This window comes from Lactuca virosa, chromosome 8 (assembly GCF_052849685.1).
Source record: "Lactuca virosa cultivar CGN04683 chromosome 8, Lactuca_virosa_CGN04683_v6, whole genome shotgun sequence".
Lineage (NCBI taxonomy): Eukaryota > Viridiplantae > Streptophyta > Magnoliopsida > Asterales > Asteraceae > Lactuca > Lactuca virosa.
In genome coordinates, this window is record NC_136433.1 from 298,034,790 (window position 1) to 298,050,752 (window position 15,963).

Here is a 15,963-nt window from a genome sequence, read left to right on the forward strand (position 1 = left end):
TCATCATCTATGAGACTGGAGGATATGGTGGCTCAACAACTGAGAATCGAGAAATCCAACCCATCTTTCCATTTGAAACGAACCTTTCGATCAAGACTAAGTTCATTTCATCTATCTGAATCTAATCATCAGCAAAACCATTTTGATTACCAAATCGACGCAGTGAAATTCGTACCACTGAGATCGACAACAAATTGAAAACCATTAATCAAGATCTAAATGATTTAAACATACATAAATATGACAGATTCTAGAAAATGAAGAGCACGATGTGAGGAAAAACAAAAATATTAAAATCAGTATCCACTGTGTTTGATGCTCAAATAATAACCATCTTCGGCCACCATCATCTCTCTTCTCTGTTTTTCAGTAACAATCTGTGTAAGAATAACAGTGGTGAAGGAGAGCTTTTTCAAATTTGAGTTTTTCAGATCTGAGGAGAGGTCTCATCGAGTTAAGGCCAAGGAGATATGGAGGTAAGGGTAGGGAGATGAAGGTGGTTAGTGGCGGATGGTTGTAGCGAACGGTGATGGCTAGAAAATGGTGATGCCTGTGTCGACTTCTCTGTCATCACCGTTGCCCCTTTCTTCCACTGGCTCTATGGTGCAGAACGAAGTCTGTCACCGCTCCTTCCCTAATGTAGGAACATATTCGTGGCGTCTGGTGGTGCTGGAGGATGGTGGTGGCAGTGTGGGTGTTCTTGAATGTGTTTTCTCGAAAGAGAGAAAGAGAGATGAGAAGTGAAGAAGATGAAAGCTACCACCAGAGAGAGAGAGAGAGAGAGAGAGAGAGAGAGAGAGAGAGAGAGAGAGAGAGAGAGAGAGAGAGAGAGAGAGAGAGAGAGAGAGAGAGAGAGAGAGAGAGAGGGCCATTCTTTAATTTTTAATTACTTAAAATCATTAAAATTTATATAAAAATAAGAAAAACAAATATGAAGGGTATAATTGTCTTTTTAAGTGGATGGGGACCAAAATCACTAAAAATATCCAATTTTGGACAAATGGTGCACCAACATTTCGTTTTGGACCAAAAGCACAAAATTTTGACAACCACATGGACCATTTTTGCAATTTTGTCAACATATTATAATCACCGTGCTTTTCATCCAATTTCAGTCTCGCTAAATCAACACTTGACATTCATTTTATCCGCTCTGAGTTCCACCTCCAGTGACACTTATCGACATTTCCACACAAATTCACCCAAATTCTCAATGATTTTTCCCCGAAATCACCCCACAACAAAGCTTGGTGAAAACCCTAATGTCTGATCCTCACACGGTCGCCCGGAAATTACAGAAAACTGGTTTGTGATGCTATGTTTGAAGTTCTCTCCATGGACTCGTTGTCAGAGATAGAAATGTCTTGATTAGTTCATCCTCTTGTGGAGTTCTAACTTCAGCCATGTAATTCGTCGAAAGTTATCGAATTCAATCCATTTACTTTGTAGTTTTGTAAGTTTCCGTGAGTAATTCAGAGATTTGGGCATAATTATATGTAGAGTTCTGATTACAATTGAATTTTCACAGATTAGGATTTGGAGTGGAACTTGTTCATTCTCCAATTGCATCATTACCAAATTCATTCCCAAGAGTCACTGTAATCAATCTTGTGAGTTGGCCCCATTTCCAGTGAGTTACTGGATCGAGTTAGTTTGGATGGCAAGTTTTTGCAGGACACTCACTGAAGGTTTTTCTCACAAATGATTTGTTCAAAGCTAATTTAATTAATATAAAAATGAAAATGATCACATTCTCTTGAAATTACAAAACTAAGAAAGTGGACACCTTTACCTCCAAGATTCTAAATATACACTCCAGGAAGCTACAAATTTGAAAGAATGAAGTTTCTTTATATGGTAATTAACATTTGTGATAATTTTTGTGGAAATGTCAATAAATGTGACCGGAGGTGGAGGTGGGAATGGATAGAATGTATGTTGATGTTGATTTGGGGCAATTTAGTGGTGATTATGAAATGTTTATGGAGATAGATTTATTATAAAAAAGGTATTAGGGATGAGCATCGGAACAGGATACCCGCTTTCGGAACCGAAGCCGCTTTGGAACCGACGGTTCCGGAATGGGAACCGTCTTTGGCGGTTCCGGTTCCGGTTCCTAATGTTTTGAAACCGCCTTAAGCGGTTTCGGTTCCGGTTTTTATTTTTCCAGAACCGCTACCTGTTGGGTAACCGCCGAAACCGATTATATATATATATATATATATATATATATATATATATATATATATATATATATATATATATATATATATATATATATAGGGTTGAGATCGGTTGAGAACTCATAGTTTCCCGAGAACCCGAGAACTAAAAGTGGAGCGTTAGATCAAAACTAATTCATTAAGGGCATGATCGTATTCTTATCGATTTCATTTAATGTTTAATTTTTTGTGTTATTCTACATATTAATAGAAATGTCTAAAACACTACATAATAAATCAAAATTTCGGATTTTTTTAAAAAAGTATTTTTTTTCAAGTACAGATTTTTTAATTTTTTAAAGAAAACATGAATTTTTGAAAAAAAAAATCAGTTTTTTGCAGATTTTTTAAAAATAGTATTTTTCAGTTTTTTTTTAAATAGTATTTTTCAGTTTTTAAAAAAAAAAGTGCAGATTTTTTAGTTTTTTATAGAAAACATGAATTTTTGAAAAAAAAATTGAAAAAACTATTTTTTTTTAAAAAACTGCATATTTTTAAAATCATTTAAAAATCAATAAAAAACTTGAATATTTAAAAAATACTATATTTTTTTAACCAAAAAAATCAACATTGTTGGTACATTTATGCATATTTTTACAAATGCATATATGCATATTTCATATACTATAATATATGTAAGAAAATCATAAGAAAACTCATTTTATTTACTAATCTATAAACACAATACAATAAGTATTTTATTCGATACAATATAAAATATAAAAAACAAAAAAATGCTACAAAATTTCAAAGCATTTTCATGTCTTCGTGTCAATATTTCCATATTTTCTACAATTTATCATTTTCCACCTCTTCAATATTCACCACAATTTCTTCCAAATTTACAAGAAAATTAAAAAGAATATGATTGATGCAAAAACACTCACAAAAATACATATGTGATTTGCATGTGAATCACATGTAATTCATATGTGATTTACATGTGAATCACATGTAATTCATATGTGAATTACATGTGATTTACATGTGAATCACATGTCATTCATATGTGAATCACATGTGATTTACATGTGAATCACATGTAATTCATATGTGAATTTCATGTGAATCACATGTAATTCATATGTGATTTACATGTGAATCACATGTAATTCATATGTGAATTGTGAATTACATGTGATTTACATGTGAATCACATGTAATTCATATATGATTTATATGTGATTTACATGTGTGTCACATGTGATTTACATGTGAATCACATGTAATTCAGATGTGAATTACATGTGAATCACATGTAATTCATATGTAATTCACAAGTGAATCACCAAGTTAGTATGTGAAAAAATATGTACATGTATAGATACCAAGTTAGTAAACAACTATGTGAAAAAAAATATGTACATATATAGATACCAAGTTAAAAGAGGAATATCATCGTCCCTCATACAAATCTGATTATTAATTTCATCAATTTGGAATTTTTAATTTCATGGATAATAAATAAGGATAATAATAATAATGCATACTTGTGATCTAGTGAAGATTGCAGGCTCCTTTTCTACTAACTGTGTTGTAGTCATGGGATTGGCTGAGAGCTTTGTGAACATTTTTTTTACCTGATCCATAACATCTTCATGTTTAACAGCTCATGAGGCAGAAATTACCTGAAAAGATTCATGATTCGTCATACAAGAATTATATGTCACTTTGAAGTACTATGGAGTTTCTGCCCCTGAAGGTTCACTTGCTCAGGTTTGTTAACATTTCCTTTGGCTCCATTTACATTTTTATTTACATCTGATTCACCAGTTGGATTCTGCTTTGAATGTTCTTCTATTTGCATAGTGTCTGCAATAAGTAGAAGGCAAATACATTGGGTGCTAGTTTTGTGTATTTACCTGCTGGAGAGAACCTAGAGTGGAGGGCTTATTTGCCATAAATTTGAAATTAATGTGTCACATCGACTTACTACATGAAGTAAGCAACCATTTTTTTCAATTGATTTGCCATAAATTTTACCTGAATTTGACTATTTGTACATGCACATATATTCATTCAGGCCTTATTTGATTAGATAAAAATGACACAAGATAAAATTAGAAATATGATACAAACAGATTAGGCCAACTTTAAGAATATAAAAGTTAAAATATGATACAACTTGAGTTTAGTGTTTACTATTTTATAACTTGATAAAAAAAACACCAACATTATTATAGTGATATTAATTATATGTATCTTGTATCCAGTCAATGAAGTTGCTGAAATTCTTATCAGAGTGGCTACATTTACTTAATCTTCGACAAAGAACAAAGAAAAAATTTGACAAGATAATTAGAGATGAATTGTTCACTAGGGCATTTTGTCAAACACCTAATAGGCAATACAACTCGTCGCTTCAAATAAACTCAAACTGTAACATATTAGCAAGCAAAAAACACACCTTAAACTGTAATTAACTCCAAATTATAATGTGAAATAAGTCATATGATTAAGAAAAAGAATTAGTCTTCAATGATTGAACAAAATTTCACCTGGTATACTTAATGATGAACTCAACATGGATGCATTGATGGTGACGAACAAGCTGAGACGGAAGCTTTAAATCAAAGCAATGTCGCTTGAAATCAAACACGTATAGACAAAGCAACGTGTGTTGATATTGCAGAAACACACTAGAGATCTCACTTTGAAATACAGAAACATGAGCAATACCTTCATAGCTGGTAATGGCTGTTTCAGAATAGATTAGATCTGTTAACCCGCGGAATGGTGTCAATTTGTTGATTCATCGATTATCTGCAGACGATTTAGAAATTAGGTATCATGGATTGGAAGTCAACGCAAATCAGAACCTGTAAAAATCTCGATTATCAAGTTGAGATGATGAATTTATGATTTCAGTAAAGAATAATAGTGGATCGTGGATTATTCATCGATGATTTGGAGATGAATGACATTGGATTTGTAGTAGTCTGCAGAGGTATAGGTGGTCGATCAATCGAGGAAGGACGAATAGGGAAGAGATACGGTGAAGAAGATGACGTGTGTGAGAGAGAGAGAGAGACGTAAATTAAAGGTTTAATCGAGGAATTAAAATAATTCCTAACATGACCTTGATTCATTTCAATTTTTTACCCCCGTGTCTTATTTTCTCTAACTATTTACAAAAATGTCATAGATCATCTTGACCCTCTATTATTTTGATCTAACAGTCTTTGTTTGGTTCTCGGACTATAGGTTCTCAAATGATCATTTCTCTCTCTCTCTCTCTATATATATATATATATATATATATATATATATATATATATATATATATATATATATATATATAACATTATTCTATTCGTTCGATATGTTATATGTACATAATATAATTGTTGGAAGTTTTAAGTTATAGTTGTTATTTTCAATAAAGAAAAACTTAAAAGTTCTTATATAAAAAATGTAGTTTAATTGTGACGGTGGGTAATTTTAAAATAATAAAAGAAATTTGTCATTATAAATGTAAACGTGGGATAAACGACTAATCAGAGGAATTGAGAAAGAAATCATTACATAATATGTATGCATAAACTTATTAGAAAAATGGCAATATATTAATTTGCTTTAAGGAAGCAAAAACCATATATATTAACTTCAATGTCCATGCCTATGTAGTGGTTGTTATCATCGGCGTTGTTGTAGTGACGAAGGATAAACATTGGTTTTAAGGCTTCACGGAGTGGGATGCGGTTTGGAACCGCGACGGTGACACGTGGCCAAGGAACACTGCCCCCAGGGTGCGGTTAGGTGCGGCCAAGACCGCAGTGCGGTCCTTGAAGACCATGGTTTGTGATTGGTTGTTGGTGGGTGTGACCGTTGGGGGCATAAATGAATTGATTTATTTATTTATTTTTTCTTTTTTGCCTTTTGAAAGTGTGGCACCACTCCTTTGGTGTGGCAAGAAACCATACTTGTGTGGTAAAAAATGACATGACACTGATGTGGCGGGGGAGGGAGTGCGGTTTCGGTTGCACCACACCCTCCAGCCTAAGAAAGTATCCCATATCGCGTGAGTTATTACAAAATACATGTATCTTATCTTATGCTTATATAAAGGAACGAATAAGGGAGCAGGTAGTAAAGATGATATCTTATTTTGTGGTAACCTTTTTGATTCTCAAAGAAAATTCTCTTAAACTTCGATTTTATGTAATCTTTTTTTATATATTACAGGTTTTATAAGCTTTAACTTGTTTCTAAAGCTAAATTTAGTTTAAAAAAATTTAGCAAGCGGGTATCCGGAACCGGTTCCGGCGGTTCTAGGAGTGGTTCCAAAACGTTAGGAACCAATATAATCGGTTCCAGTTCCGGTTCCAATATATTTGGTCGGGTACCCGGTTCTGCTCATCCCTAAAGGGTATAATAGTCAATCCTTAAAAATAAGGATTTTTAAATGCTTATAATATGTTTAAAAATATTAAAAATAAGGATTTGGATAAATTTGATATTTTGAATGTTTATGAAGGATATATATATGATATTTAGAAATTAAATTGGATAAATATGATATTTTAATGTTTAACGAGGGTATATACGAAATTCTCTAAAAATAAAAATCAAAAGAAATTAATATTATAATTATTTATATTATTAAACCAATAAAAACAGAAAACAATTAAAATGAATTTGGTTGAGTATAATACACAGCATATATATTTTATTATTATGGTCACGGTTACTTAATAATATTATTATATAATTAAAATTATCTAAATATAGATAATAATATTCATGTAATATAAAAATAATAAATTCGATAGGAGTGGAGGGTTAGTATAAATATCTTCTCTTTTAATAAAACAGTCTTAAACATGCCACATTGCATTTATCTACAAATTCAATTTGCCATATTTGGTAGAGTTTTCCCTCTAATTCCCGCCTATATGCTTCGTTCATCCTTAATCTTTAAACTTTAAATATTTAATCTTTAGCCTTTAATGTGATCCTATAAAGTAGGATTCTCATTGAAACAAAATCACCTATTATCCCTGTAATTGAGGAGATGAGTTATACATTCAATTTTAAATCCCCAATACTTCTCCCCTTTCCTTATCAGATTCAATTTTGAATCCTGATTTTCTCCGTCTCGACACCTATCTCTCAAAACTCCCCCCTTTGTCTATATTCGATGTCTTATGTTCTATTGTTTCATCATCTACTGTTATTTTCTAAACGCAACGTCGCAGCCTCCTTCGACAAATCGCAGCTTCCATAAACGCATCTCAGTTCTGCTTCTGCACGGCTTCAAGCGATTTTGTATTCTATAATTTTCATAGTGTTGCTGATTTTTATTCTACTCAATCTCCATTGAAGGTAATTTTTTTTCACTTTTAGGATTCAAGCAAATTGATATTAGGTTTGATGTTAATTTTTTGCTGGTTTTATTTGCTATTTTTGTGATTTATGTATTTGCTTATTAATTATCTGCTAGCATAAAATGGCTCGATGCCATCAACTTAATATGAATATTATTTTTCTGGGGTTCATGTTTCATTATGTGCCTAACTGGTTGAATATCGTGCTTCTAGGGCTGGTGTTTCATTTACTCTTGATATTCTTTATGATATTGATGTTGTTTGTTTTCTGTAGGATTTTACTTTGCAATATCATACCTGAAGATGAATGGTATATGTTCATCTGTATGACCTCCACATGTTCGATGAAATGTCTGGCAAATAAGTTCTATCTTGGGCTTCAAAATTAAACGAGAAGGAAAATTTAAAGGACGTAATTATGAAGAACTGGATTAGACTAATGATGCTATAGTTGACCAACTAAAACTATAAGGGCTTTTCTTGAGGTACTTCTACCACGATTTTGTTGAAATTTCAAAATCAACTTAAAATGGAATAATCGCTCTTCCTCATATGTAAATATTTTTTGGAAAAAGTTAAATGTTATGATACGAAGCTTTTAAACAAAATCATAAAGAGTGATTACTTTGACATCTACAAATCAAAATTTAACTTTTGTACTGAACTTTTAGAACCTATTTTGATCCCTTCTCATTCTCTTTGAATGTGTCTGCTTTGGGAATTACTGAATTCGAGTATTAAGGTATGTTTCTTCTCCCCATTAACTCCTATATCGATAACGATTAAAGTTTTGTTTATATAAAAATGGTTTTATTTAAGATCGGGTGAGCTGCTTGAATCCGAGTAAATGTCCATTTTATCCTTCTATAAAAAGTGTTTGTTTAAATTTTGTTATATATCATTATTTATTCAATCTTAATATTTATAAAAAAAAATTAAACAGAACATAATAGTTAATCATAATGTTGTTGGAATATAGGACAACCGAACTCATTGAGCATCCTTTTTTGACTTAACACATTAAGACCTTTCTGTTGGAATTAAGTCAAAAAGAAATAGCCAGCAATAGATTGAAAAACTATTAACTTTCCTACAGGAGAGTATGAAATCATACGACAAATTCGGTGAAAAATGTTTATGTTGTTAAAAGCACAAGTGACCTCTTGATGCACATATTGAAGAAGGTGACGTACTAACATATAATTTCTTATCTAGGTTTCCAAGATTCAATGATGCAATGTTTCAAGATCATATTGGAAGTTCTTAGTTGTAAGTTGATAAGAAGAAAGACTTCTGAGATGCAATATGAGTTGAGATTCAAACTAAAAGGGTGAGAAAAGAGAAATTTCGAAATCTTTGTTCTCATTTTTTTTTTTAATAAATTCAGAAGTTTTATTAATCGATTCATTCTATTTTGTTGATGCTTTCTATAATAGACAAATTAAGAGGCCATAATGAGTCATTAAATGCAGCAAATTTGGAGGAGACGGGTACATGGTGGTTAGTTGATGGCCATAGTTTCAGACTATTAGGTACTGTTTTTTTTTTGTGTTATTTCATAAATGGTTATTTTGGAGGTATGCTAAATAATGAAAAAGGATCTGTAAGAGAATGTTAGTTGGTTCTGATAAAGAAATTGGGTTAAACCTTAAACATAAGAAATCATGAATGTACTTTCATTAATTATTTGGAGTTGATCATGACGATTTGAGTAAAGTATTTATACATATGACACTTGAATTTCTCTCCAAACAAGTACCCTAACTACAACTTAAATTTGCATACACAATATATCACATATGTTTTCAAATATATAATTAATTTTGTTCACATATGTTTAAAATTACTAATTATTTTGTTCACTTGATTCAGAAATCTAACGCCTACAGTTCTAAAGGAAATGTTCGTGATGGAAATATATATATAATTTGTTTAGGATTGTTTAAGGTTGGTACTGACACCATCTTCTACTGGTGACGAAGGTCCACTTTCAAAATGCAATGTTAGTTGATTTAATTTATTTAGGTTTGTTTTAATAAGTATCATTGAAATCGTCTAAATAGATTTGTTTGCAACCAATTTCTGACTTTGGTGCATGTTTGATCCACACAGTGGATTTAAGTTCTAAGGCTTTCTCATATATTTTTTGATGCACGATAAGTGTTTGACTTTTATGTCTTTATTGAGTTATACTCATTGTTTATTTCCACTTAATACTTGCATGATATCTTCGAAGGAAAGAAGATGATAAAATTGTCAAATTGGTATGACTTGCATAACAATATAATTTGAATGGTGAACAGAACTTTTTTACGGTTATAATTCGTTGGCTAATGAACGATTTTTGTGTTCATTTTAATTGCCCAATCAGTGTAGAAGATTATCTGCATACAACATATATTTTTTATAACTCGAAATAGAACTTTAAAAATCTTTAATTTTTATTTTATTTTCCTTTTAGGTTTGATGGGTTGAAACATGATGAAAATGAAATGCGTTTAATCTTTTTAGAAGTTACAAAATAGTTGTGATGATTTGGACTAAAAATTGACATGGTTTTTATGATTTTTTATCCAGCCTTTTTTGTGTATATTCAATTGAACATGATGTACCCTATCTAGCGTTTGTTGTTATGTTAACTGCAGGAGAAAGCTGGGTCAACTTTGAGTGTATAATTTGGATACAAATTGGAGGAGACTATATTTTGTATGATTGTTAATGTCTTTAGCATTACAAACTCAACATCTACATAAAACAGATGATTATATAATCAAGGGGTATAATGGTCAATGATGTAAATGTATATTAAAAGCAGAGGAGTATCGGCAACAAGCTTTAATGCAACAGTGTGAGGTGTACGTACAGGTCAAGTTTGCAAATAAGAATTTGATAAAAATAAGAAATCTATATTTAAAACCTGATTATGTTGATCATTTTCTTTGAAAAGAAATGTAAAATCTTGAAACATGGTGAATTTCTTTTTGACACCTTGTAATTCAAGTTCCAATACACTGCCCTAAATAAATAAAAAATAATATATCTTTTTATAAGAATTATAATCTTTTTATAATGGCAAAAGGGGTTAAGAGAAAAACATTTAATTAGTATTGACTAGGTGTTGTAATATATTTTACTTTTCCCATTTCAAGTAGTAGACCAGTGTGATGTTCCAATAAACTGTTCTTATATACAAAGTCTTTTTAAAGACAACAAGATAATTTTACAATAACTTAATTTTAGTTTTGTCATATAGCAATTGCATTTCCATGATTAACTGTGTTGGTTTTTTCTAGACTATTAAAATTATATATTTCATTATATAACATTGTCATTTTTTTCATTAATCTACACCTAAATAATGTTATCTTCAAACCATTTTATGTATTAATTTAAATCAACAATTATAAAGTGACTATAAATCATCTAACTTTGAAAGTTAATAACCGTTTGAAATCATTTATTAATGATTATGGTTTTGAAATATCAATATTCTTTTTACTTTGTTAACCGTAGTTTTCACGGGTTATAACCTAGTTTAAATGTATAATATAACTGGTTTATAACCCGTGGGAACCACGGTTACAAAATTAATTAAATTTTAATAGTAAAAACTCAAAATTATTAATCACTTATCTTAAATAAATTATTAATTAAGAGAATTTTTTTAGTTATATAAAATTATAATCATTGATTTAAATAAATATGTAAAATCATATCACTTTATAATTTGTATTAATTTTATTTTAATTTTTATTCTAATATTATTAACTTAATATAATTAGAGTGAAAAATTTAAAATTTGAATTTGAAATGGAGAATAAATAGGTTGATAAGTGACATGCATTAATTAGGAGATAAAATTAGGTGACAGATGATAAAAAAAACATGTATTAATTATGAGGCCTAATGTGATGACACATGTCAAAAAGAAAATAAAACTATTATTTTATTAGAATAAGAAGATAGAACGTAGTTGACTAGTCGTAGGATGTGGCAAATGTTGAATTTACATAAGCAAAAGCAAAATGTGGAATTGGCTGCTAGGAAAAAATTGAAGGACCAAATGTGGAAAGAAGTTGCTTATAAGGGCTAAAGAGAAAATGTTGCGTTTATAAGTGTTTTCTCTAGGAAGTTGAGCATAACCCTAATGGAGCTCTCTCCGTCGTTCCCTCTAACAGCAGATAACTTTCTGATCTTGTTTGTGTTCTGATGCTGTCAACGAACCGATCTAGTTGATTTGTGGTGAACTGTAAGATCTAATTGATTAGTTGTCAACGTACCATAAGATCTTTTTGGAGTTCTGTTAGTTGATTTGTGGTCAACGAACCGTAAGGTCGAAACTCGTTAAGCTTTTTGCAAAGAGAGAGGGCGTAGCCACCGTGAGAGCGCCTTACCAGTTACGCAATCCGTCAGCGGCCGCCGGACCTTCGAAGAATGTGCGTTAGTTTGACCTCATTTTACAGCCATCCATCAGGTAATCAGTTTTACGGATTTCGGCTTGAATTACCGACTGTCAAATTTGGTAATTTTATCACTTTGCATAAATTTGGGTTTGAGAATGAAATCCGATGTGTGTTTGGGTTTGGTTATTTTATGTTTTTGAATTGTGGGGTTTTAATTTAGTTTAATTTTATAATTATGTTTGATATTAGGATTCATGATTGAGACGCAGAAGGAAAAAATTGTAGGCAATACATACAAACAGAGCTACATTGAACCTAATAGAAATCACATCCCCCCATTTTAAGGTGATTTCATATCTGTTTCTCACAGTTTTCTGATTTGGTTTTGATTATTACTATTGTGACTTAATTTGGATTGTAGTTTGCTTCTATAGAAATGAACACATCAAGAGAAAGCTCAGAGGAATTTGATAAGGCCGGTTTAGACCTTTTCAAAGCATCAACGAAAGCTGCTAAGGTCATTTTAGACAAACATGAAGGCAATGATGGAAAGTTGTCACTCCAAATGGCAGATTTTTGTGGACCCTTTGATATGTTGGCAAATCTTCAGGGAAAGTCTGAAAGAATGAAAGGCTCGACAGAAGAGAGTCGAGGTGGTGTGCTCTTGGCGTGTGTTGAAGCTGAGCTATTCGGTAGCTAGATTTTACTCTCTTGATCTCTTTCCACAATAAACTCTTATTCTAAGCATCAAATACTTTGCAGATGTGGCACAACAAATTGTGAAGGATTGTCCTGAACTTGCAGTGAGTGAACGCATTATCCTCAGAATTCTTGCAATTCTTGCTCGAAAACCTCATGCATTTGGGAAAAAATATAATCCGATTCAAAAATACAGTAAAAATCTCTACTCCTTAATATTTATATATACACACACATAAATAATGGAACTGAACTTAGAATTCAATATAAACATTATAATAAATATTTTTGGTAGCATGCTGGAACGAACATAATTGACCTTTTGTTACCATTTAATGAAATAAATATTGCCAAAGAATTTCCTTACTATAGTCAAGTCAATAGTTGAACAAGTAAACAAGCCACATGCTCTCTCTCTCTCTCTCATATATATATATATATATATATATATATATATATATATATATATATATATATATATATATATTCTCAGTCAATATGCATCCCTTACCCCTACAACTTAAATTACTAATGTTTATGTTTAAAGTTTCAACATTAAATAAATAAAAAAATGCAAATAAAACAGATAAGGGGCAGAATAGTCCTTTAACATGTGATGGGTACTAAAATTGTTATGAAACTTTCCAATAGGGACCAAATCTGCAACATTTTTTTTTTGGACATGATCCATAATGAACACCTAAACACATGCACCAAAAATGTAATATAGTCTAATATCATTTATTTGGTTTCTTAGTTTATCAATACGATGCGAATGATGGGCATGTTGATGAGGGAAATCAAGCAGTGCAGTTGCTTAGAACCATTTTGCCAAATATTCCCAAACATGAACTTGATGACATGCCAAGTGGTTCTTTGTATCAGATTATGGAAGGAATATCTTCATCCAGTGTCCTATTTGTAGCTGCAGAATTAGGCAACACAGTATTTGTAAATGAGCTAATCCATCATTATCCTCAACTAGTAGTAGAGTTAAATGATAATAAGCAAAGTATATTTCACATTGCTGTCTTAAATCGTCATCTTGGAATCTACAACTTATTGCATGGCATAGGCTCAATCAAGGATTCAATAATTAATCTTGAAGACAAAAATGGAAATAATTTGTTGCATTTTGTTGGAATCCGAAAGGAGCCGTTGATGGATAGTCAATCACAGTACCTTCAAGGACCAGCTGTACATATGGAACGAGAACGACAATGGTTCAAGGTAAGTGTTTCAGCATTTTTTCTCTTTGTGTCTTTTCATTCTCACAAATGCAATTGACTTTAGATTTAGTTTTTGTACAAAATACCTTCTTTCAGTTTATTATATGTAAAATGCATGTTAAAGGTAAAAAAAATGTGCCTAGAGTTGAGGTTTTAGCATGACAATACCAAAGAAATATTGACGCAAGACAATAAAATTGAGATCAATATTAAGTGGGATGGGAAAGCTACATCTTTCATGTGGCGCCTATTATTTTATAATGATTGATATGGTCTTTGATCATAACTACCTAATCTATGTGTTTATAGATGGTTTCAGATATGCTCCCTCCCTCACTTAGGGAAAAGAAGAATAAAGCTGACCTAAGGCCACGTGAATTGTTCACCAAGAATCATAAAGAGCTACTTTCCAAAGCTGTAGATTCTGTGGAAAAGACATCTCTTGAATTAATGGTGGTTGCATCAGCTATAGCCATCATATCTTGTGTGATTGATATTGCATTTGTAGGCAGATACGGAAAAGACACAGGCAAGAGTACGTTTATGTTTCATCAAAAGAACTGGTCCATTATATGGAATGGTACCTCTCTTCTATTAGCCTACACCGCAATCTTCATTTCGTTATCCATAGTTCGCTCTAGCTATGTTGAACGTGATTTCTTCTCTTCATCACTTCACAAGCTCAAGTCGGCTGAAATAGTACTTGGCATATCTTTCATGTTCCAGACTTTAGCATTCCTACACAATTTCGTTCTGCTCTTCCAAGACATCTCTCTGAAGATCCCACCCCTTATGCTAATAACCTGTATCGCGGTCTTTTATCTATTTCGCCATCGCTTCAATTAGTCACTCCCAGATTCCTTATCCAAACAACGGCTTCTCATGTGGATGGTATTTCATATTGGGACCTGAAATATGCATATCTTTGATATGATTCCTAATCTATTTCGTCATACATATGGTTGCTTTAATTAGTCTGTGTCAACTTCCTTATCCAAACAGTGGTATCTCATGTTGATGGTATGTAGCTTCTACAAGACATACATGTTTTCAGGAGATATGTGGATGATAATGCATGTAGTTTCTCGTGTGGATGGATCTTGAAATTGCTTAGTGAGCAGGATCCAAAATAAATCAAGGTGTGAAGATCCCAAATAAAACACTTTTTAATTGTCTTTGTTATACATTTGTACAGGCCACAATGAGAGTTGTGATGAAAACGTAACAATTGAAGTGTTCATGTCTTCCAAAATTTGCAAAATCCAAACACACCCTGGGCCTTAAACCTTGATGTGGAAAGAAAAGCAGGTCCAGCTTTTATTGCATAAGGAAAATTCCCATGAAAATAAAAACCAGTATTTTTGAATATAATTCAAACGTTGTTATCATCTGGTATGATAGATAAAAATGTTCTCTAGTGACTAGTAAAACCTCAAGGAACAAACGGCCCTTGAATACTTAACAAAAAAAGTCTATGCAAAACTAACAAAATTGGTAGAAATTGACGTATGCATAAACTTTTTAATCACGAAGCACGGGCTTTATTATTTGCAAAAGACAAAATTATGTGATTGGTCTGTGCTTTGTAATACAAAAAGTTATGGGGTCAATTCCTAATATTTTTTTTCTGATGATGAGGGTCTTGAGTATTTAATTTTGACCCACTTGAAGAGATTGTAATGTCATTTTTTTATCCTTTTTATTAAATTATAATTTATAATAATATTAAATTATAAGGGACCCTAGAGACCCTTTAAACCGCACCCAAACCATTCCTCTCTATTCTCCCGTCGCCCTCCTGGCTCCTTCACCATCACCACTAGTTTAAAAATCACCAAATTTAAAATTGAAAGCAATATTTTTTGTAATTTATTGTCATGTGTCAGCAAAACGTGTTAAGACCATTTCCTAATGTTTTTTTTTATGATAACAGTACGTTTTAATATTGACCTATATGAAGAGATTGCTGTATTATTTTTTTATTAAATTATAATTTATAAGAATATTAATTTACAAAGGACTCCACATACCCTTTCAAACCCACCAAACCCTCTCCATTCCTGTCGCTCTCATTCACCATCAC

The 15,963-nt window shown here is 31.7% G+C and overlaps 1 protein-coding gene and 1 long non-coding RNA gene across 9 annotated transcripts; both read left to right on the forward strand.

Moving 5' to 3' along the window:
- Positions 1 to 1,126: 1,126 nt before the first annotated feature.
- LOC145134725 (uncharacterized) lies at positions 1,127 to 10,467 on the forward strand. Of its 7 annotated transcripts, none has more exons than XR_013719298.1 (5): positions 1,127 to 1,453; positions 1,529 to 1,688; positions 3,832 to 3,938; positions 7,824 to 8,879; positions 8,986 to 9,265. It is a non-coding gene; the product is annotated as an uncharacterized LOC145134725 (long non-coding RNA). The 7 variants fall into 7 exon arrangements; XR_013719303.1 differs by lacking the exons at positions 1,127 to 1,453; positions 1,529 to 1,688; positions 3,832 to 3,938 and adding exons at positions 7,079 to 7,547; positions 9,422 to 9,496; positions 10,195 to 10,467 and having other exon boundaries at positions 8,986 to 9,081; XR_013719300.1 differs by lacking the exons at positions 1,127 to 1,453; positions 1,529 to 1,688; positions 3,832 to 3,938 and adding exons at positions 7,079 to 7,547; positions 9,422 to 10,467 and having other exon boundaries at positions 8,986 to 9,081.
- Positions 10,468 to 11,596: 1,129 nt separating this feature from the next.
- Positions 11,597 to 15,165, forward strand: LOC145134724 (uncharacterized). 2 transcript variants are annotated; one of them, XM_079069560.1, is made up of 6 exons: positions 11,597 to 12,023; positions 12,202 to 12,297; positions 12,387 to 12,644; positions 12,715 to 12,846; positions 13,409 to 13,881; positions 14,190 to 15,165. In XM_079069560.1, the coding sequence occupies exons 3-6, from the start codon at positions 12,389 to 12,391 to the stop codon at positions 14,724 to 14,726; spliced, it is 1,398 nt and encodes a 465-aa protein (XP_078925686.1). In that variant the 5' UTR covers positions 11,597 to 12,023; positions 12,202 to 12,297; positions 12,387 to 12,388; the 3' UTR covers positions 14,727 to 15,165. The 2 variants fall into 2 exon arrangements, with proteins under 2 accessions (XP_078925686.1, XP_078925685.1); XM_079069559.1 differs by having other exon boundaries at positions 11,598 to 12,023; positions 12,374 to 12,644.
- Positions 15,166 to 15,963: the final 798 nt, after the last annotated feature.

Coding starts and splice junctions, on each gene's coding strand:
- LOC145134724 (XM_079069560.1), top strand. CDS start 12,389: ATGAACACATCAAGAGAAAGCTCAGAGGAATTTGATAAGGCCGGTTTA. Junction 12,847..13,408: donor TAATCCGATTCAAAAATACA/GTAAAAATCTCT, acceptor TTGGTTTCTTAG/TTTATCAATACGATGCGAAT. Junction 13,882..14,189: donor GAGAACGACAATGGTTCAAG/GTAAGTGTTTCA, acceptor ATGTGTTTATAG/ATGGTTTCAGATATGCTCCC.